Source organism: Peromyscus eremicus, chromosome 20 (genome assembly GCF_949786415.1).
Source record: "Peromyscus eremicus chromosome 20, PerEre_H2_v1, whole genome shotgun sequence".
In the NCBI taxonomy this organism is placed as follows: Eukaryota; Metazoa; Chordata; class Mammalia; order Rodentia; family Cricetidae; genus Peromyscus; species Peromyscus eremicus.
The window spans coordinates 56,651,073-56,673,978 of record NC_081436.1 but is presented as its reverse complement, the minus strand read 5'-3'; the positions used below and the strand labels follow the sequence as shown (position 1 = coordinate 56,673,978).

The 22,906-nt window shown below is 38.8% G+C and overlaps 1 protein-coding gene across 1 annotated transcript in view; it reads right to left on the bottom strand.

Moving 5' to 3' along the window:
- The window catches only part of Rspo2 (R-spondin 2), a 162,313-nt gene that overhangs the window by 49,203 nt on the left and 90,204 nt on the right, over positions 1 to 22,906 (bottom strand). Inside the window, exons 3-4 of the mRNA XM_059247597.1 lie at positions 17,546 to 17,689; positions 14,096 to 14,284 (exon numbers count right to left, since the gene is read on the bottom strand). Of these exons, the coding sequence (XP_059103580.1) occupies positions 14,096 to 14,284; positions 17,546 to 17,689 (333 nt within the window). The remainder of the gene's footprint in view (positions 1 to 14,095; positions 14,285 to 17,545; positions 17,690 to 22,906) is intronic.

The following is a 22,906-nucleotide window of genomic DNA, read 5'->3' as shown; positions in this document are numbered from 1 at the left end:
ACACCACAGTAAACTGCAGAGAACCTAATTTGATCAGCCCTGAATGCAGGTCTCTAGAGATTCTTGCCTTCTCCAAGTCTCACCCTTTCCTCAAGCTTTAATTGCTAGTATATAATGAACTGAAGGACTGACTCCCCAAAGCTAAAGTGCCTTTAGATATAGACATAGAAATAGAAGCAATGTATGTTTGCCAAATCAGTTATCAACTGCACCCACATTTCTAACTTTATGTTCATTACATTGCTTTCAGGGTTGCTCACTACTTTTAGGCTATATAGTATATGTCACACCTATGCTTTTATGTCTTGCTGAGTGAATGTCATACATATTCAGGCTTGAGTACATTAATGAATCGTCTTCCCTGTGCTCACTGTCTAGCCAACTTCAAATCTGCCAGCCAATATTCTCTCTATGAGACTAAGTTTGATGACCATCTCCTGCTGGTGTTTGGATCGTCTCTCCACTTCATTCCTTCTCCTTACTTATACTCCTTTCACTCAAACTGTTGGCCTTTTTCTCTTTAGAAACTTGGCTTTGTTCAGACAGATTATCCACATCTCTGTCTGCTAATCCATACACATGTGCCATTTTTCATACTATCTTCTCTCCTCGGTTCTGTTCCTTTTCACTGGTGCAGTCCCCTCAGGACTCAGGTCTGCACATCTTAGCAACCATTAGCCTAGGCTATTCACCCTGCAACCTCCATCCCTTTCAGTAGGTAAGTCTTCCTCGGCATGATGCCCTAATAAGGATGCTCAATGGCTGCCTCAACAATTCTTAAACTCAGTGTTTCATTCGCCACCATCCTTGCCAGTGAAGTGAAACCAATTCGGCTTTGACTATGCTGACACATCAGTTAGCAGGAATATAAAGACGGTCCCCAGCCCAGTGAAGGAAGAGGACTTCAAGTAGAGATACTAGAAAGGAAAAGGGGTGACCAAATGAGAAGCAAGACTAGATAGGTAGTTACTTTGTTAAAAGGTGGAGGCCAGTGTGCTAGGCAATGTGGCTCTGTGATAAAGCCCCTGGAGAAGCACATAGAAGACCCTGGATTCTATGCTAGCACCGTAACCATCACCAATAACAAAAGTGTTATTTTTATCTTTCATGTTATACAAGAAAAGAATAGTATGATTTAATCTTCATGACAACCCTATGTCACAGGCACATGTTATCCCATCACATAGATGTTGGCACTGAAGAAATGTTTCAAAATTGCTGGCTTCCAGGTGTTGAGCAAAGATTTAAGTCCTGGTATGTCTGGGTATGGAGACTGTATTATGGGTCCAGAGCATCGAAAGCTGTGATGCTTATAAAAACGATGACCAACCCCAGGGAAAGGAGGTGTAAATGATGTATCAGCCATGGTAAACCAAGCACACTGGCATCATATATCTAGGGAGAGATGCCTATCAATGAGTGAACCTGTGAGACTGGAGCTCAGAAGAAGCTGGTTCATATCAGAGGGAGCTGGAGATGGGCAAAAGGCAAAAACAGTGAGAACCAAGAGGAGACCTGTCACAGGAAGCAGTACTGGAACATAACAGAATATGAATAAAATGTGGCAAAGAACTCACCTGTTAACATCCCTGTTCACTTACCACTCAGTCATGCTGTGGCAGGCTAGTCCCATTTTGTACATGACTGGGCTTTAGGTAATTAAGAAACTTTATGTCGTTCAACTAAGAGGTGAACAAGGATAGTGTATAGCAAGTTTAAAACTCTATTGATTTCCTGTGCTGTGCTTTCCATGATACTTATGTCTGCCATCACTGAAGGTATCAATTAAAAGGTAGCGTTATCAAAGATGTGCAGGTGTGCGTTGGAAAGTGGGAGGACAGCAGCTGAAGAGCCCTGAGCAGAGTGAGCTGTTAAAGGAAAATGGGAAGAGAAGAACAAATAAGCTATACATTTCCTCCTGCCCCATGTCACACATTGGTTACTACATACTTTTCTCCTGAACCCAGTGTTTCACTCGAGATTCCTTTAAAACCCACAGTCCAGTCACTAACATGTCAGATAAGATCATTTTAGATTATACAGTTGAAATCGGGCCTTGTGGGAACATTTTCATCCTTGACTTGAATAATATTTATGTGTTTTAAGAAAATACACTGGAAAGGAAAATACATTAGGATCTTAATATGACAGTAAAAAATGGAGACTAATCCATTCAAAGATCTTGGGGAAATGGCAAATGGAAGGAGTGAGAAACAGATACAGTTCACTTGGGGTAAAAGCAAAACGTGCCTAGACTAAAACAGAAAAGGAGGAAAGAAAAGGAGGAAACATTGCACAAATAACAAGGGAATGGCCTGGCTTAGAAAGTTGGCAGACAGAGATAGAGGGTCATAGCAGACTGGAGGCCAAGATAAAATCCTACACTCATTAGAAAAGCAAGCAAACAGAAAAATGCATAAACATCAAGACTCTGAAGTATTTGCTGGTAATTCTACCATCAAAATTAGCCTCTGCTCAATGCTGGGCCCCCAGTCCAGGATGGACAGTTTATCTTCTCACTGACACCTTCCCAACACAACACTCAGCCTCTCAGATCCGAGTCGGCTTTTTGCTAACACACCGCCCACAGTTTCAAATGTCTCCTGGACTTTCCACACTGTACAAGATAAAGTCTAAAGTCCTCCTTGCCACAGACACACTTCCCAGTCAGCAACTTATGCTTTCTGCCATGTAGAATTTGTCCTTCTCACATTGGGCTTCCACAGTCTCCATTGAAAAAGAAATGCCCTTCCTTACACAGTATCAGACAGAAAATCCCTAAAGATACTGTTGAGTTCATTTTGTATTGGCCATCTACTGCTGGGTATGGGACCTATATTTAATAAGAGGAGTTTTTGTACCCAGTAAAACTTCCTTGGATAAAACTAGTTTTTCATTTGCAAGTAGTTATCAAGGAGTTAGTTTCTGGGTTAGGGATGGGGGCATGTGTCTACTTCTCAGATCCAGGACCCCATTTGGTGCAAACCTAAGCAACCATTTGGTGCAACCCTGTGCTTGCTGCCACAGTCTCTGAGAGTTCATATATACACCCATCCTGTTGTGTTTAGGGGGCCTTGTTTCCTTGATACTCCTTCCCTTCAAACTCTTACAATCTTTCCACCTTCTCTACCAGAGAATTCTCTGAATCCTGAGGGGAGTGATTTGATAGAGACATCCCATTTAGGATTGAGTGTTCAAGTCTCTCCCTGCTACTCCTTATCTAGCTGTGGGTCTCTATATTTGTTTTCACTGGCTGCAGGAGGAAGCTTCTCTGATGGTGGCTGAACAACGTACTGCTCTGAGTAAAGGAAAATGTCATTAGGAGTCATCTTATGGCTATCTTTCTTCAGCAGAACACTAGTATTTGGTTTTCCCCTAGGTCTCTGGCCTAACTAGTCTTAGGTTCTTGGTCATCCAAGCAGTGTCAGGGATGGGTTCCATCTTATGGAGTGGACCTTAAATCCAATCAGATATTGGTTATCTTGCAGTAAGGTCATCACTGTAGATAGAGGGGTTTGTAACTGGGTTAGTGTTTACATTTCTCCTTTGGTATCAGGAAGAGTACTTTCCAGTACCACGAACACTAGTCAATCAGGGTGAAGGCTCTAGCTAGATAGGTACCAGTTTGACTTCTCTGTGTTTAATGAGTTGTGTAGGTATTGTCTTCGGTGATACGACCTTCATGTCAGTTTGTTGAGAGAAACCAATAACCTTGGCAATAGCCTGAGTTGTTTGTTGGTTCCCACAGGGCCCCTTTGGCCACAACTTGATAAGAGGTAACCCATTCCTGTTACTGGAAGCTTCATTTGGTGACAAGAGATGTCTAGTTGGGACAGTATCTCCATTATTTGATGATTTCATTTAGATCAACTTCTTATGTGTATATATTTTAGGAAATTTCTACTGTACTAAGTTTCCATCTGACTACTCAAATGGCCATTTTAGCTGTCCCTTTCCATGTTCTCTTCCTCACTCCCTTCTGCCATCCCCTTCCCCATTTGATCCTAACATTTCACTGCCAACATCGTCCTTTTGTGTATATAGTATGGCTTCTGGTTTTGTGCTTTTGTGGGATGCCTATGTGTGCAAAAATGTATGACTTTGTTTCTATATGTGTTTCTCATAGTTTTTCTTTGGCTCTTTTTTTCTGTTTGTTTTGTCGTATTCCAATTTGTTGCTTAGTTCTGTCTTATTTTATTATTATTCCTTAGCCACCTGATTGTTTTCTACTCTGAGACAGAAGGGGAATGGATCGATATGCAAAGGGAGGTGAGGTGGGACTGGGAGGGTTGGGGGAGGGAAAACTGTAATCAGACTATATTGTATGAAAAAAATCATTTTCAATCAAAGAAAAATAATAAAATAATCCTTCAAGGGCTGGAAAAGTGTCTTGGTAATTAAGAGCACTTGATGTTCTTACAGAGGAACAAGGTTCAACTCCCAGCACTCACATGGCAACTCAAATCTATAACTCCAGTTCCAAGGGATCTGACACCCTCTTCTGGCCTCCTTGGGCAACAAACATGCACATGGTGCACATACATACATACATGCAGGCAGACACTCATAAAGTAAATAAACAAATCTCAATTACAAGGCTTCCATCTATCCCTGCTCTTTGGAAAAATTTCCTTGGTCCCAACAGCTAATGATATCTTTCCCCTCCACTAAAGCATCAGAGCCTACAATAATAGTCAGCTGACATTTATGATATGGTTCTTTTGCCATTGTGTGATGTAAATTTTCTTCTTCATTGACTTGATTATCAGTTTTATTTTGAAAACACCCTTCTTTCCATCTGTTCATTTCTTCAGAACATGGAAGAATGTATAGACAGAGCAATAGTAGAGTCATGGATTTCTTAGAACAGCAGCTCTCACACAGCATCATCTAAGTTCAACAGAGAAATGGGAAGTACCCCACAACATATTTTAATAAAGTGAGTTCAACTCAGGAAGCATTTACTCAATTTCCATCTAATTTTCTCATAACTAATAATTTTGATACAGATTAAAATCATCCAAGAACAGCCTTGGAAAAGAGACAAAAATCATAAAAGTCTCCTTAAAATATTAGTGTAGGGAGGTCCCTTGGGAGATCTTCCTTACCATCTAGTAACTATTGACTGACAATTTTCAAGGGTTGCTGTGCAAACCCAGGACAACAGAGCTGTATCTTACATAGATACTTAAGATGCCAAACTCTTCTCCCCAAAATCCAATATTCACTAAAAGAATATTCTTGATGACACCAGTCAAATAAAGCAGATGATACTTCACTGAGTTCTGTGTCCACCTCACACTTTGAGGAGTCACATCATGATCACACACTTTCCACTTTTCATGGAGGGTTAAGTATTGAAGTGAAGCTGCCTTCTGGGACACTTTCTATCACAGGATCCACTGCTCTGAATGTGAAACTCCTTTGAGAAACCCATTTCATCTGACAGTAACCTGCTTAGTTTTTCTTTTCCTATGGAACTAGAACATTTTGTGAGCATTATCAATTTCTCCAACTCTATTCTATCATCTAAATCCTCCTCCAGCATAAATTAAGTGCACAAACTTCAGTGTGTTCGCATTGTGAAGGGATATTTATATGTATGCACCAGTACACTTTTTATTTATAAGTATATGTACACAGTACCTTTCCTTTGAAAAGACACTATTAAATCAATGTTGTAGTCTATAACTACTTATTTTAAACTGTGGTATAAGTCAAAATTTTACTCAACTATGTTAATGAACATTTGGACATTTTTTTCTTATCAGTCCTGAGCTCCTTCTTATTCTGCCTCCATTTTTCTTGATCCTTGTGCTTTTACATTTTTGGGGTTTGTTTCACCATGCTGCTATGTATCTTTTTACACTATCACTAATATTATGGGCACTTGGCAAGAAGATATAAGGGCTACATGTTAATTATTAAATGTCCTCACTAAACAAGTTTACATAGTTTATTCCTGGTCTCAAAAAGCCTTAAATAGAAGAAAAATGCTAGTCCTATGAAAATTATGTCTAGGTATCACAGAGAGGCTGACTGTGCATCAAAAACTGTTGTTTCCATAGCGGCAGGTTAATAGTGAAAATGTTTGCCAGACCCCTTAAAAAATATCATTGTATCAACTTAGCTACTTCTGTGTAAAGACAACATGAGTCACACTGTGATTTTAGTAAAACTGTAATTCTTTCAACAAAACCTTCTCTTGCTGCCCCTGGCCCTGGAGAAAATCACAAGTACAGCTGGTGTTCAGCCCAGTAGCTGGAGCAGTGCCACCAAAAGCCCAAGTGAGCACACCAACTCGATCCTACTCTTCATCCACACCATGGGATGATCCCAGGCATCGGAGGTGGAGAAAGGGCACTTCTAAGAATCAGTAGTAAGGGATTTGTAGGTAAGGCTTTCTTGTCTTACAGAGAGTAGGGCAACATTTCCTATAAAGGGGACACTCTATCTCTGGCAACATTTGTGTCCTATTAAATGTTTTTATTTTGGATAGTCATAAAATGGTTTTACACCTTTCACATTAAGATCAAACTAGCTTACTACTGAGTAAAATTCATAAAAGAAAGGCACTCTGGAATTTTCCTCTTTGCCTTGTTACACAGTGGACAATAGGCCTTTGATGGCATATGCAGTTGAGAAATTCTTTTTATAAGTACCCATAAAAAAGATGAGGACATGGTGCCCCCTGACTATAACTAAATCAGTCTGGTAGAGCTTCTAGATGGGAACCTCAGAGAGTGACACAAAGGTGTAGCTTCTTTCACTTATTCACTCACTCAGTGTCCCCTCTGGGAAAGCAAGAATGGTATCAAGACAGACTTGCAATGACTAAAAAAGGAAATTGTCATATTTCCCTCCCTTGTATTCTATAAGTGCTTTGCTCTTCTTAGATTTCTGTGTCCATGCCCATGCCCAGAGCTCTCCTTGGTTTCACTACCTATAGACTTTATGATCCACATACACACCACAGGAACCTGGTTTGCTACTTCACATTTCCTCAGATCTTACACTCTGCTATGTAAGAATAAACAAACCTGGAAATAACTAGATTGCTTAAAAACAGCAACAACAAAAGACGCACTACCACTGGACACAGTGGCATAAACCTGTGATCCCCACACTCAGAAGATGGAACTTCAAAAGACCCTGGGTTTCCTAAGACACTATCTCAAACACACACACACACACACACACACACACACACACACACACACACACACACACACCAGTAGTACCACCAACAACAACAATGAAAATTGTACTACCACTAACTGTAGGAGCCAATGTTTATCTTCTGTTCATTTTCAAAGAACAAGAAAAAATTTAAAAAAAAATTTAAAGGTGTGATAGAGAGAAAGGCCAAGAAAAGGACATTTCTCAAGACACTATTAAGGTCCCTAAAAGAGGAGTTTTAGACACACTACTGCCAGAAATTTTTAGAAGAAAGTGCATAGTTATAAAACATCAGCTTTATATAACAATGATAAAATTAACAAAGTTGCAGCTATGGATAACTATTCAGATTTACATTCACTACATATACCATCTATGTATCCAGAGTACCTGGAAACAGTGTGATTTATTTAACTGAAAATCACCACTACCACAAACCACTAATTGCTCAAAGAAATATAACAAAGTATTTAGCAGAACATACAGAAAGGCAAAAGAATCTTCAGGGAAAAGCTTCATTAATGACACCTTTTTAGACAACGTGTAAGTCACAGAAGAGATGTGTTTTTCTCTTATCCTCTCTTCCAATGATCCTTGAAGCTGGCATGTAGAAAGCAGACCACATAAATTGCAAATCAAATGTAAACAAAATGTAGAGAAATAAAGAACATACGTCTAAAGCCTATTTTCTTGACCCTGTCCTACTGAAAATGTGCTTATTTCCTGTTGTTGGTTTAATCCTTCACAATCGGCAACCATCTTTAGTTCTATTATCCAATGCTTCGTCCAGATGATGCTGTCAGTTTATATACAGAAAACAGGCATTAGTGAGGTCTTATTCCTGTTAACTTTTAAAAGTAGATTTTACAGAGATTAAAGTTCCAAGTTGCTAAGTAACATTTTCTTTTGTTTTCCACTAAGTTAAGAACCACTTTTGACGAAGAAAAGTGGTGGATCACAATCCTCCTAGGATGAATGAATTATTTCCAAATTGAAATAGAAGGTCATAATAGACTTCATGTTTATATTTAACTTGCTTGCATATTAATAAGGAAATATGAGCACGGCTCCAAGAATTCCACTCTAATAAGCTAACAGTGAGCTGAGGCAGTCAGAGCACTGAATGCAGAAAGCCACTGAGCACCTGCCAGAGCATCACTTCAGAGGATGACTACTGAAATGTCTCAGAAAGAAACAAGACAACGATGTTAGGCATAGTGTAATCATATGTAGGGCAATGAATGTTAAATGTGGCTCAACACACCAAGCAGGCTCATCCAAAAGCTGACCCTGAAGGACTAAATACTAAAGGGACTGTCTTGAAGCCACATACTCCCCCAAACTGAACACCAACAACACTACAATTAAAGGAGGGGGGGTCTTCATAGGACATGAGTTAAAGCACAGCTAGTGCTACAGTGCTTCGGAATATAGGAAATATGACCTCTGGGTTTCACCTCACTAGTTATTCTGCATGGGAAGGTATCCGGAAGGAATGGTGTTGTATTTTAAAGTACTAGGAAAGAAATCAAATGATATTTCTGAATGTAGGAATAGAAAGAGCTGAAAGTTGCATAAATCACAATGCAAGACAGTCATGGCTTCAACTTTAAGCTTCACTATAGGAACAAGGAAAAGACACAAGAAACTCAGGCTTCCCAGGCAGCAAGACTTTGTTCCTACTCTACACTCTACCATTAGCAACTTGTTAAGAACCAGTCAGAGCCTCACTGGCACTCACTGGGACCTCCTCTTTCCCAAAAATATTGTGGGAGAATCGAGACTATTAAAATAGTCATTGAGTCAAGTATAACAAATGTATCTTTGATCTTCACATAATCACCTTAGCTTAGATTTGTTGTGGAATATTTATTTAACTATGCAAAGATGTGTTGCATTTGTTAAACTATGTTAAGATGTACTGCACTTGTTTACATTGCAGAATATTTGTTTAACTATGCAAAGATGTGTTGCATTTGTTTATGCTGCAGAATATTTGTTTAACTATGCAAAGATGTGTTGCATTTATTTAACTATGTAAAGATGTGTTGTTGCTTTATCTTGCCTGCCTAAGGCACCTATTGGTCTAATAAAAAGCTGAATGGCCAATAGCAAGGGAGGAGGTATAAGCAGGACTTCTAGGCAGGGAGAGTAAGTAGAAGGAGGATTTTAGGTTCTGGGGAAGAAAGAAAAGTAGATGCCAGGGGCCAGCCAGATATGGAGGAAGCAGGAAATTAGGACATATAGAATGAAAGAAAGGTTAAAAAAAAAGTCATGTGGCAAAACATAGATGAGTAGAAACAGGTTAAATTAAGTTAAAAGAGCTAGTGTGATAAGTCTAAGTTAGGGCTGAGCATTCATAATTAATAATAAGTCTCCATGTCTTTATTTGGGAGCTTGTTGGCAGCCCAAAGAAAATTCCAACAATGCAGATTTCTGATCAAACATCACTTTCACAGTTTTCTGAAAAGTTAGCACATCTCAACCAAAACCCTCCTTCAGTGTCCTGCTTTACTTTTCTGTATAGCTCATGCTTATGCATGAAATTATATACTCCCTTACTATAGTTATTCTTTCTAAGAAAAACTCATGAATTCTTTAAGCAATAGAAAAACAGAACAATAAACACTCGTCAACAAACATCTAACGAAACTTGCTGTCAGAGCCAGAGAGATACTTAAACAAGTAAACATACTTGCTATACAAGCCCAAGAATGTGAATTTGCTTGCATAAAGGTAGAAGGAGAGAATTAAGTCCACAGTTTCCCTACCCCCACACACATACTACTACTACTACTACTACTAATACTACTACTACTAATAATAATAATGTTTTGAAAGACTAATGTTGAATATACACATGAAAGAACATTTGCTAATCTTATAAGTGTAGGAAATTATACATACTTACAGATAACAATATCTGCTACTGTACATGGGTATCTTCCAGCACCATACTTTAACAATTTGATGTTGTGCTCTCACTGATCACTCAAATATGTAATAGCCCATTTACCTTTTTCTCTTAAAATATTGCCTAGTACACAAATTAAACTGGATTCAATATTCCTTCCATTCAGAGTTTTGGTCTATTACTACAATGAATTATTACCAGCAGGATGAAATCTATCACTCAAGAGGTGGGAAGGGATGGCTGTATCTGCAACAAATAAGATGTGACTTTTTAGGGGTCTTTTCTTCTTCCCACTTTTTCCCAAATGTACTGTTAATTCATTGTGTTGTCCTTTTTTCCTCCTGGAGTTTTTTGCGCTCCCCCTTTTATCCTTTGTTTCTCCCTTACACTTCTGCTTTTTGGAAGCCATGTTACAGGTAATACCTACATTTAAAACAAATCCTATTTAGTCTTTGAAGATTAATAACACAACATTCATTTTTGGAAAGTCACAAGAAGACTCAGCACATGCTCAGGGCAGCCATTACCAGAAATGGGATCAGCTCCATGGTCAATCTGTGCTCTTGGACCCCAGTTCTTTTTCTTGTCTTCTACGTGGTAACCATAGACCTCACCTGTTCCTTTCAGCAATTAATCCTACAGTGACTGGAGTTTAGAAGAAAACTAAACCTTAGAGATCTCCTGCATCAGTACCTTCAGTTTATAAATGAGGAAGTAAAGGCCAGGGGGGTTAAGCAACTTGTCAGGGGTCATAAAAGTTATAAGTTGACAGGATGTAGACACCCAGATCACAGACCAAACCTCTAAAGGCTAATATAAAAGTCCAAGAAACCTTACCTGTTCCATCAACAATAAGAGAAAAGGAAACTGACCAAAAAGAAAAGTTTGGAAACGAAGAATGGGTACTTCAGTACAAATACATCTACTAAAGTCTATATTATTTTCTCCTTCTATTCCCCTCACAAAACAAATCAGCATGTGATGGGTAAAGAAAGAAATAGGGCAGGCCATTATACCAAGATATTTTTTGTTATTTTTACTTTTGTAGTTTTCATTTTATCATATTTAATAGTTTTCAGTGTAACAGCTCACCTACTTAGCAGCCATTCCATGATGCTGACCTCTAGCTCGGGCCTGTCCCTAATCAAAAGCAGCTGATTTGAATGCGTCTGGGCTCCAGTGTGAAGGAGGCGAAGGCTGCATTTGAGCGCAATCAGGTTAAGATTGGCTCCAATGGGAGAAAAATCCCGACATATGTTGAAAAGATCTGAAAAATGCCTGTACTCCCAACCTGATTACGACGTACATTTTTGCATGGTTTGTCAAAGCAGATCACTGAAATCAAATCAAGATGGAAGAGGGGATAAAGTGGTTTTCTTCTCCATTCTTCCTAATCAGCGTGACCTGCTGAAGAAAGGGACCTTTCCTTCTCTCACCTGGGGCAAGGTGGGACTCTCCACTGGAGGTTATGCCAATTTTTAGCAACCACTGCCCAAATTCCAAAAATAATTTCTTAGTTCTTACATCCTACATTTGTAAATAGAAGTCATTTTGTTACAGTCATTACTTTCTACTAATTTATTTTCCCATAAATCAAACAAAAAAAAAGTTTCAGCATATCTTTGAAACCCTGTTATAAGTAAACACAAGCGTGTTTACTATTTGGCTAAATTTAGACCAAAAAAATTAGTGAACTGAAAATTAGATAGCTACAGGGGTTAGAGCAATGCTTAATGGATAAAATATGGTTAAAACCCAAATACAGTTTAAGCAGAATCTATCTCTGATTTCTTTGTCAGGAGAAGAAAATTAGCAACTCAGGCTTAACTGATTTTTTTTTGTAGCACAATTTAAATTATTAGTAGAGTCAAGCATATTGCATTAAAATGGTAACTGTTGGTAGTACAAAGAACAGAAATGTAATAAACATGGCTAACCTATCTTCTCTCTAGAAAATTCTCAATCATGACTGAGGTCAGGACAAAATAAAAGGCTTGAAAGGGGTAGAGGAGTGTTTGGGCTCTTCTTATACCTAAGCATGTTTGTTACAAGAATATTTTCAGTTTAATTTTTGCTATTAATGTAAACCACAATTGCAGGACCATGTTGCTTGAAAAAGGAATGGGGGGAGGGGCTATATAAACAATATACAACAAAGAACGTCTTTCTTTTCAATACCTGAATACATCAGGTTTGCTTTTAGGCAAAAGGTTGCAGGTTAAATGCTCTCAGCTATCCAAGAAGTAGCTTATTAGTTTTGTAAGAAAATATTTTCTTATATTTTGACTGAAAAATACCCACTTTAAGTGAACAAAACCATCCTTGTTAGTGCAAAGCAGACCCAAAAAAACTTTGTTTCAAAGGCCCAGTAAGGAAAAGCAAGACTAATTCAAGAGGAAAAGCTGCCTCCTCCACAGGAGCTTCTGAATCTGGATCTAATAGTCCTCAGAGGCCGGCTGGAGTCTTCCAGTCTTCAGAGTTTCGTCTTTCTCCATGGATCATAGACATTCTCTACAAGGCAGCAGAATGTGGATATAAACCCCTTTGTAGCGGCTACATGTTCTCTCTCTGGGCTAGAGTTAAAAAGTTGAAAAGTTACACACTAACAAGAGAGTGAGGGGGAGAGGCGAACAAAAGTTTGGATTATTTTACCAGGCACTTTTCCAAACACAACTTTCTTTTTGCTTTGGTTTTCTATTTGTACGCTTTATAAAAAACAAAAACAAAAACAAAATCTCAGTTTCATCCGCGGCAGCATGGCTTTGGCTAGGGATAGAACAGACGTCAACAGATGATTACTGCTCTAAGAAACGCACTCACACTGTGGGAATTCCACATCGAGAAGCTGGTGAGACGGCTCAGTTGGTAATAACACTTGATGCATTAACACAAAGACCTCAGTTCCTACATCCAGCATCCACATAAGCCAGGTATGTCAGCAACTCCAGCCCTGGGGAGGGTGCACACAGACAGAGGGCCCTAAGGCCTTGCTGGCCAGCCAGTCTAGCCAAAATAGTGAGTTCCAGGGCAATAAGAGACCACATCTTAAAAAGGTTGGAGACATTAAAGGGAGATGGCAAATGCTGACATCTGGCCTGCACACGCACACCTGTGTGCACATACACATGTGTATTCAGAACACACAAACGCATGTACACGAGAACTGCATTTTGACCTCCTCATTCTGTGTTGTCCAACACCTCACTAAGTACCCATCTCCTAATTTCCAAATGAGCCTAATCTGGCTATTATAGAATAATGACTGCAAATCAGTATAATTATTACAAAGAGTTAAAGAGACACACACACACACACACATACCAGTAGCTGTTTTCTACAAATTATTATCAAAACAAAGAAAGGGGGCTAATTGTGGTAACATTAAGACAGGGTTTTTCTTCCCAGTGTTTGGGTAAGTTTATTTTAAGTTGTCATCTCCAACTAGTAATGATGCAGATGATTTTACAGTCTAAGCACTTCTCAACTGAAAGTTCCTTCTGAGCAACATTTGCAAAGGACCGATTTCACAAGAACCAGCTTTTATGGTACGTTTGAAAAAACATGCACACTCACACACACAAAAGAAATCTCATTTTAGGAAGCACATTCATATTCTTTCAAGCTTTTTTTTTTTTCAAGACAGGGTTTCTCTGTGTAGTTTCGGTGCCTGTCCTGGATCTTGTTCTGTAGACCAGGGTGGCCTCGAATTCACAGAGATCCACCTAGCTCTCCCTCCCAAGTGCTGGGATTAAAGGCGTACACCACCACCACCTGGCCCTTCAAGTTATTTTTAAAATATTACAAAAACAAATTAAATGTTCACTCTACATGCATCACAACTAAGTATTTGTTTCTGAAGTAAAGTTTTATCTCCTCTCCATTGTTAGTATCAGGTTTTCATCATGGATAGATAAATAGCATTTATTGGGAGGAGGGAGTGGAGGGAGGGAAGAAATTCAAAGAGCACACACACAGCACACGGGAGTGATTAGTTAGACCCACCTCCTGGACAGTGCCTCATGGCCATCTTGCATCGCCTGGACTCAGCAATGGTTGGACATGGTATTGTGTCTTTCGCTGGCTTTTTAACAATCTGCCGTGTTCTGGTTTCCAGACCCCATTTAAATCCACATGTGCGATTGTTTCTGCTACATGTTCCCCATTCACTCCAATGACCAACTTCACATCCTTCTGATAAAGATTTAAAAAATACAAACAGAGATAGCAGTTGGGTACCCACTATTCATTTGATATAAAACTTATACAACTATGTTTATCCATTACCTCCACCATACATATAAAAAAATAGCTTATGTAGCCTACAGGATCTGAACTCCTCTGTCTAGAACTACAGTTGTTTAAATCATAGAGTACTGACAGCTAAGACAAACAAATGCCATATAAGTAAGGAAGGAGCCGATGCTTTCCACTTGTCACATTTTTGAAGGGATACTGCTGGTCAGTCCTAATTGCAATACTCTATCATCTCTAAAAGATGGTCTCTAAACAGACAAAACCTAAAGAGAAGGCACTGTTTTCATGCCACGGTGGAAGCCACCATCTCTCAGACTAATTTCGTATGCCCTACCACAAATCGGTAACTGTGTTTCCTTTATTTTACAAGTACTAGGAGGTAGCAAGAAAATCAAAGAGAGAGAGGGAGAGGAGGGAGAGGAGAGAGAGAGAGAGAGAGAGAGAGAGAGAGAGAGAGAGAGAGAGAGAGAGAGAGTGTTCTATTCTGCCTATTCTATCTATTCTCTAGACAAGTACTAGGAGGTGGGCAAGGAGTTCAGTGTGTGTGTGTGTGTGTGTGTGTGTGTGTGTGTGTGTGTGTGTGTGTTCTGATTCTGCCTATCCTATCGATTCTTGTATTTCTTTCTGTTCCGTGTGCCATATAATGCAAGTGTGAAAATTAAGACATCTGCTGCCATATATATATATGTGTGTGTGTATATATATATATGTGTGTGTGTGTCACACACACACATTCCTAGTTATGGAAACACTTAATTTCCCTTTTGTAAGATTATGGAACAGTGGTAGAGATAGGCATAGGACATTAAAGCTGTGGAGAGTTCCTCTTCATCAACATTGCCACTGAAAAGCTCCTCACATGAGTGCATGAGGACACCAGCCTGGAGTTCGCACATGATGCACTGTGATTTCAATCCATAATTTTTTTAAATCCATTTAAAATTGTTACATAGGGTAATGTGCAGGATTCTGTCACAGAATATTTTATACATTTCCATTTACAATTTGTAATGGGTGTGATTTTTGCTTCTCAAAAGCTAAAATAGCACTTACATGTTTTAGTGGTTTTTTTCATTTTTCAATTGAGTGATAAACTGCATATACTAATTCACACATAAATACAATTACAAATTAACACATTTCTTTCCAAACCTCACTTTTAAGCTTTCAAATACATACAACTGCAAAATGGTTAAGCAATATTTCTAAAGAAAAAATTGTCATGTTTCATTTTAAAATCACTCCATTTAAGGGAATGGGAAGTATAATTGATGATTCCTAATTTTACTGCATATCAATCAGATGTATAATGCGTCTAGTAAAATTTGAGGGAGATGGGCATGAAATTACAGTTAAAATCAAGTCTACATGTTTGTCAAATGCAGTCACTTTACCTGTTAATCAGTGGCACACACACAAAAATCCCACAGTGCTTTATAAACACTGAAGTATAAAGTTCATATGAAGTTTCTAAAATGTGTGATTATTTTTCACAATATGTATGTTAATTATCTACAGCTCTAAAATTCAGCTAACACCAAAACTATTTTAATTGAACTTTGTTACATGCAGTCAATCATCAAGAAAATATATTTGGGCAGAAAAAATATTCTTTCAATCTTTTTTTTTACACTGATGGTTAAGCAAGAAGCCCCATGGTTCATTGATTTGCATGGCTAAAGCAATAGAATTAGATGGCATGATAATGCTTGGAAGTTTTGTTTTTCTCCTAAATAAAATGCTTTTCTCTAATAGTACTGTGGTAGTTTAATAGGTATAGCCCCCATAGACTCTTGTGTTTGAATGCCATAGGGAGCTGCAATACTAGGAGGTGTGGCCTTGTTGGAGTCGATGTGGCCTGTTGGAGGAAGTGTCTCACTGTAAGAGCAGGCTTTGAGGTCTCATATGCTCAATCTACACCCAAGACACAGTTCCCTTCTGCTGCCTGTGGATCAAGATGCAGAACTCTCAGCTCCTTTTTCCAGCACCATGTCCCCTGAACACTGTCATGTCCTCACCATGATGATAATAGACTAAGCCTCTGAAACTGCAAGCTACCACCACAATTAAACGTTTTCCTTTATAAGAGTCGCCATGGTCATGCTGTATCCTCACAGAAATAGAAACCCAAACTAAGGCAAGTACCAATAAATTACTAAGATAATACGAAATGAGTATATTACAGATGCTAAATTTTATCAGCATTTAAGTAAGCTAACTCAGCAAACACATAATTCCAAAAAAGGTGATTTTGGAACAAAGTTACCTATCATCATGATGCCTAAGCTATTTAGAATTAGCAAAGAACCAAAAAAAAAACCTTTGAGTTCTAATGAGCAATGGAACTCATTTACTTTTAGGTTGACTATACTCAACATGAGTATTTGCACAAACAGACAACGGAACCAAGCTCATAGGAACTCAACGAACTTTAGACCAACAGCTATGGAACCTGCATGGGACTGGACTAGACCCTCTGCATACAGGAGACAGTTGTGTAGCTGGGTCTGTTTGAGGGGCCCCTGGCAGTGTGATCAGGATCTATCCCTGGTGCATGAGCTGGCTTTCTGGAGCCCATTACCTATGGTTGGACACCTTACTCACCCTTGATGCAGGGAGGAAGGGCTTGGTCCAGCCTTAACTGAACATATCAGGCTTAGCTGTCCTCTCATGGGAGAACTTACCCCGTTGGAGGAGGGGATAAGGGAAGGGTTGGGGGAGGAGGTATGGGAGGGATCAGGAGGAGGCATGAGATGGGGATCTGTGGCTGGTATAAAAAATGAATTTAAAAAAATTTTAAGCTGGGCGGTGGTGGTGCATGCCTTTAATGCCAGCACTTGGTAGGCAGAGGCAGGCGGATCTCTGTGAGTTCGAGGCCAGCCTGGTCTACAGAGTGAGATCCAGGACAGGCACCAAAACTACACAGAGAAACCCTGTCTCGAAACCACCTCTCCCCCCCCCAAAAAAATTAAAGAAATAAAAAAGAAAGTGTAAAAAAAATTAAAATTGAAAACAGGGACCCCATAAAGCATTTGAAATATATTCCCATAGAAAATCCACAATTTCCTCAGTAAGGGTAATGGTGTATTGACAAATAATATAATTGCATATTTTTCTTTTCTTCTCTTAACTAATACAGAATATATATTTTACAAAATAAAAAAATTCAATTGGATAGTTGAATTAAGACGTACTCACCTACACATTCCATGGTCTCATCTAATGGCGCAAAACCATCTGGACATTCATCAAAGCAGCGGCCTCTATGCAAATAAAAGCCTACTTTGCACTTGGTACAAAAGTCTTTGCTAAAGCAAGAGTCACAGTTTTCTATTCTGCATCCTACAATTTTAAAGAGAAAGAAATAGTTAAAGAATGTTGTGCATTTTACAAATCACATTACATAAATTCATTGATTACCTTAACCAAAACACTAATGATCAGAGAAATACAATTTCCAATGCCTTTATTTTCTTATGTTAGAGTACTCTACATCACTCCTAATTCTTCCAACAGCATACCACATTAATAAGTGAAGTCAGAGTACCAGCAAAGGGCCTGAGGCAGCAGAAGACTCCAGAGATGTTTGGAAGTCCAAATGGGATTAAACTAGATGATTATAAAGAATATCCTCCTGCTACAAAGTACATCACCTCTAAGACTGAAATCTGTACTGCCTTTCAAAGTTCCACAATGGGAAACAGAGTGGGAACTCTAATCAGCATCTTTTGTTTTAAGATAGTCAGTGACTTAAGAATTCAAATTTCGGGCTGGAGAGATGGCTCAGAGGTTAAGAGCACTGACTGCTCTTCCAGAGGTCCTGAGTTCAATTCCCAGCAACCACATGGTGGCTCACAACCATCTGTGATGAGATTTGGTGCCCTCTTCTGGCCTACAGGGATACACGCTGTATACATAATAAATAAATAAATCTTTAAAAAAAAAAAAAAAAAAAAGAATTCAAATTTCAAATTATTTTTAAATGCCTGGTGCATTACCCAAAGCACTGGTCAATGCTATCTTTTTTTTTATTCAGAGAATGATGTGACATGGGTAGGGGAAAGGAAGGACTAGGTCATTTTGTGGAAATCTCACTGCACAAAGACCTTTGTATACATTTCCATTTGCTCTTCCCAGTTGGGTGGAACCAGTAATTTGTAAATGAGGACCCTGGAAACTAAGAGACAGTAGGTCACACACGGAGTAGTGGCTGCATTGGTTCTGACGGGGCTTCTGCCTGAACCCAGCCTCCTTTCAAGATTATAGTAAAGATGTGCAATAACATATATAAATGTACTGACACACAATATGAAGTCTGCAAATAGAAGCAACAGGGAGTCAGAAACAGGAATTTTTCAACCAAAAGACTTAATGTTCCAACACGGTGTTTAAAGAAAGTAGTTAATAGATTTGAATTCTAGATCAGCTTCTCTGGAAAAGCCAGTGATATCTGGGCCAGACATCAGTGGCAGGCACAGGTGGAAATGAGTATGCTTCCTGGGGGCGGGCGGACAACACAGGAGGTGGCAGACTGGTTAACTGAAAGGCCAGGGTTTCAAGAGATTGTAGTCAATTGTTAGTTGTACCAGATTTAACCGCTGGCGATCACCAGTAGCCAAGGTGATGTGCAAACTCAACAGCATCACACTCAGTCTCCCACGAGTTCCCAGTACTATATTCAGTGTCACAAGGACCCTGAAAAGACTTAAGTCATATATTTTGTACAAACTAAGAGATAATTTGGAGTAGAAAATATAACTGAAATAAAAAGTCCCTTTGTGCTTAAACGTTTAAACATTGAGAAAATAATTCCAGAAAGTAGCAAAAGGCTAAAAAGGTGTATAAAATATATTACCTAATGGTAATTTCTAAGCCATAAGCCAAAAAAAAAAAAAAAAAAAGACAGGTCCTTGCCTTTCCATTTTGACTCTGTACAGGACTTTTGTGCATTAAGTGAAGACAATGGAGCACCTAACTGAATACCACCAAATGTAGAACACCAAGTATTTGTGGGCTAAAGTCCACCAGTAAATTATGGCATTGCTTCTTTGCTGGGGGAAGAAAATAGTGGACACAGAAGTATAGCTTGCCACCCCATAAAAGGTTCATTTGTAGTCTTAAATGCTGTAACCTACATTTTAATAAACAGAGGCCAACAGCTGGACAGAAGCCTCTCGATCATGGTCAAACTACATGACCAGTATGGCCACAAATTGTTAGTTTTCTTGCTATATTTTTTTTGAAGAGGCAAGCAGCCTTCTCTGTTACAGAATTATTTTTCAAAGACACGGTAAACATTCCAAAGGAAGAATCAGAAGAGGGTAAAGAAAACAACAACAACAAAAATCTATATTGTTTTAAAAGTGAGGACTCCACACTTCATCAATCAGCCATTACCTACAAGGTCTGATTTGGCTTTTAAATACGTTCTGCACAGTTAAGTCTTTTGGCCAAAAAGCTATAGCAACAAGCATTTGGAATTAATTTTACAAGATTCTTTGCTGATCTTTATTGTTAAAGATCCCTTTCCTCATTTCATTCCTCGCTTCTGATACCACTTCATGAATGCAGAATTTCTCAAATGCCTATCATTCTCTGTACAGTCCCTCGGGACTATTTCAGGCATAAGTCCTGCTGGAGAAAAGCTTAATTATGCACTCTCAAATTTGATACATTGATAGTAGAATACTATAACCATTAAAAAGCACACTGGGAATTATAAGCAATGACTTACAGTTAGTGCTAAGGCCTATTGTGAAATGAAAAAAAACAAGGCAAGCTATATGTAATATGATACAACAAAGACATATATAGAAGGGTATACATACATATGTGTGTATAAAGTACATAGAAAAATTGAGGTAAGGATAGTAGAATTGTGAAATGTCAAAAAGTGTTATGTGTTCCTAAACATATGAAACTTTTATCATTACAATTTACTTATACAATGAAAATAACAAAAAAGGTTATTTTAAATATATACAATTTAATAAACTACCTAGGTTTACAAAAAAAAAAAACCCAGCCTCTTTGTTAGCACTTATGAAACAACCCTTTTGATTTCAACATGGAAAACCAAGTAACATTGCAGATCATGTCTCAAACCTTTCCAGATTTGAGAACACAAACCTATAGCCTTAATATTGCTGAACCTGCTTTAACCTTCAAGCTAACTACATGTTCATTTAACCATTTCTTATCAGGAGCCCTGTTTTCTAGTGTTCTGTGAGGAACACTTTCCCTTCCGTTCTAAGATTAAAAAAAAATGAAAAAATAAAAAAATAAAAAATAAAACCTAAAATACTATCTCAGCAATGAAGCCTTCTTTAAAAGCTCTGATTGGTGCTAAGGACACACATCTATAATTCTGCTGTCTTCCTGGATTCTCCGGATTCCCAGTTTGCATCACAGACTTATCTTACAACTCTAATCTTTGGCCTTCTAACTAGCAATGTGCAAGCCACTTTCCCCAGAAATTACCCCTGGATGGGCTTCAGCACCTGGGAATGTTCCTCACTAGCCGCAGATCCCCCTAACCCTATTTGACCATGTCTCAGAGAGGTAATGCTTCTGATGTAAGGGTAATCTCTAGAGGGCCTCAAAGTCCTGTACTCAGCCAGGAGCGACATCCCCAGAACTACATAAGCCATAAGCTTGTTACTCTCAATTTACTAAGATTCAGTTTCAACAAATTCTCTTTTCACACACAAAAGTCATTCTAAATAAAATTTCAAAACATTTTAAAAAAAGCTTTTCAGGACATACAGAAATTTTCTTTCTCTCCTAAAGTCATATTAAGCTCACTCCATAGGAAGGGCCACTGTCATAACTATTTCTCATGTGTATTTCCAGAAACCTCTTTGTAAAACATAAATGTAATGGCTTAAACACATTTAAATGCCAATGGGAACATACAATAGTTGGTTTAACCTTTGAAAATGTTATACTGTGTAATAGGTATATCAAAATTTACTAAGCATAGGCCTTTGCTATGAAGTATGTGTTTTAAGTCCTTGTTCAGAATGTAAGAACCTACTTTAGCCAACTTACATGCTTCTTAATTACAGTGCCTCCTCAAAAATGTAATCCACCAAGTGAGGACTGCCAATATTGGTTTAAGTAAAATTACTGTCCAAGTGAAACTGTGGCCAAACGCAGCCTGACAAGGCTGTCATTTGGCCGCAAGGACTTATCCTAGCCAAGAAGCAGAGAAGCATGCTGGACAACCCCCTCTCCTGTCTTCCCAACACCACCCCATACAGGCTCTAAAGTAACATTTTTCAAATTATACTGCAGTCTAGTTCATTCCAAGCATTCCCCAAGAAGCTAGTATGTGCCGAGGATGCTGCCAGACCTTAAGAACATGGTTCGTTAACACCCATCCCTCAGTCCCAAGGATGCCAATGCCAAAGTGATGGGCCACAGCCACGTGGCACTAACACAATATGGAAAGAGAATAGAATACACAGTAGAGGTACAGGCTGGCTACATTACAGGCAGAGACCAAGGGCCCGTTTCTGTTCTCCCATTAAATTTTTATATGTTTCAATTTATGAAATCTCCATTTCTGGCACAATGCTGAACATGGGGTAAAATTTTAGCACTTGCCAAGTAAATAAATCATGAATGCCATTTTAAAAACTTAATTTCTTTACTATCTGGATATTAAGTATGAGGTTGCTAGCATGTACACTGTACTCATCTCAGATATGAAAAAAAAAAGGAAAACAAAACAAAATAAACCACCCCCACCAGCTATAGAGAACTGCAAATTATACAGGAATAACCAGTAAATAACTGAAAATAATTAGACTAGAGAAGGCGAGTAAAGGTAAAGCAGGTATTGGTATTACACACCATGGATGTTGGGCTCTTTTACATAAATGTACTTTAAAGAGACAGAGAACAGTAGAGCCCTGACAAAGTGAGGTTGTGGGAGCAATGGAGAAAATGCACATGGCCGATAAGAGGCCCAGGGAAGAGCAGGCTGAGTGGGGCACAGGTCAGAGATGGGGATGTTTCCCTGTATTCAGCAGCTGTGGTTGAGGGGCATAAGTTATCCACATTCTATGTGGTTTTTAAAGATTTAAATAGCAATTAATGTTAGTAAGAATGAAGTTGGGTTCAAGATCAGGAACATGACGTGCCTTAGTGAATGGTTTCCCTAGATACCTGAGCACAAGAGCAAATTGACCAAGGTAGTGCCTAGTTTATTTCCTCATTTAGAAAGATAGAAAGACACAGGGGCTAGGAGATGATGGATGAGTAACCTCAATACCCTCTGTCTGCTATAAGGAGAGGCACTTTGGCAAGCAATTAAATAATAACATGACTACTACTTATAAGGCTATAGAACATGTGTGTGTGTGTGTGTGTGTGTGTGTATGTCTGTCTGTGTCTGTCTCTGTGTCTGTGTCTATGCCTGTGTGTCTGTGTGTGGAGAGTTTCAGAAAGTTAACCTTTCTGAAAGACGAGTTGAGAGGAAAGCCATTAGGACCCTCATCATTCTAAAGAGGACACTCTAAAAGAGTCACACAGTGAGCCCTCTCTCCCTTCAGT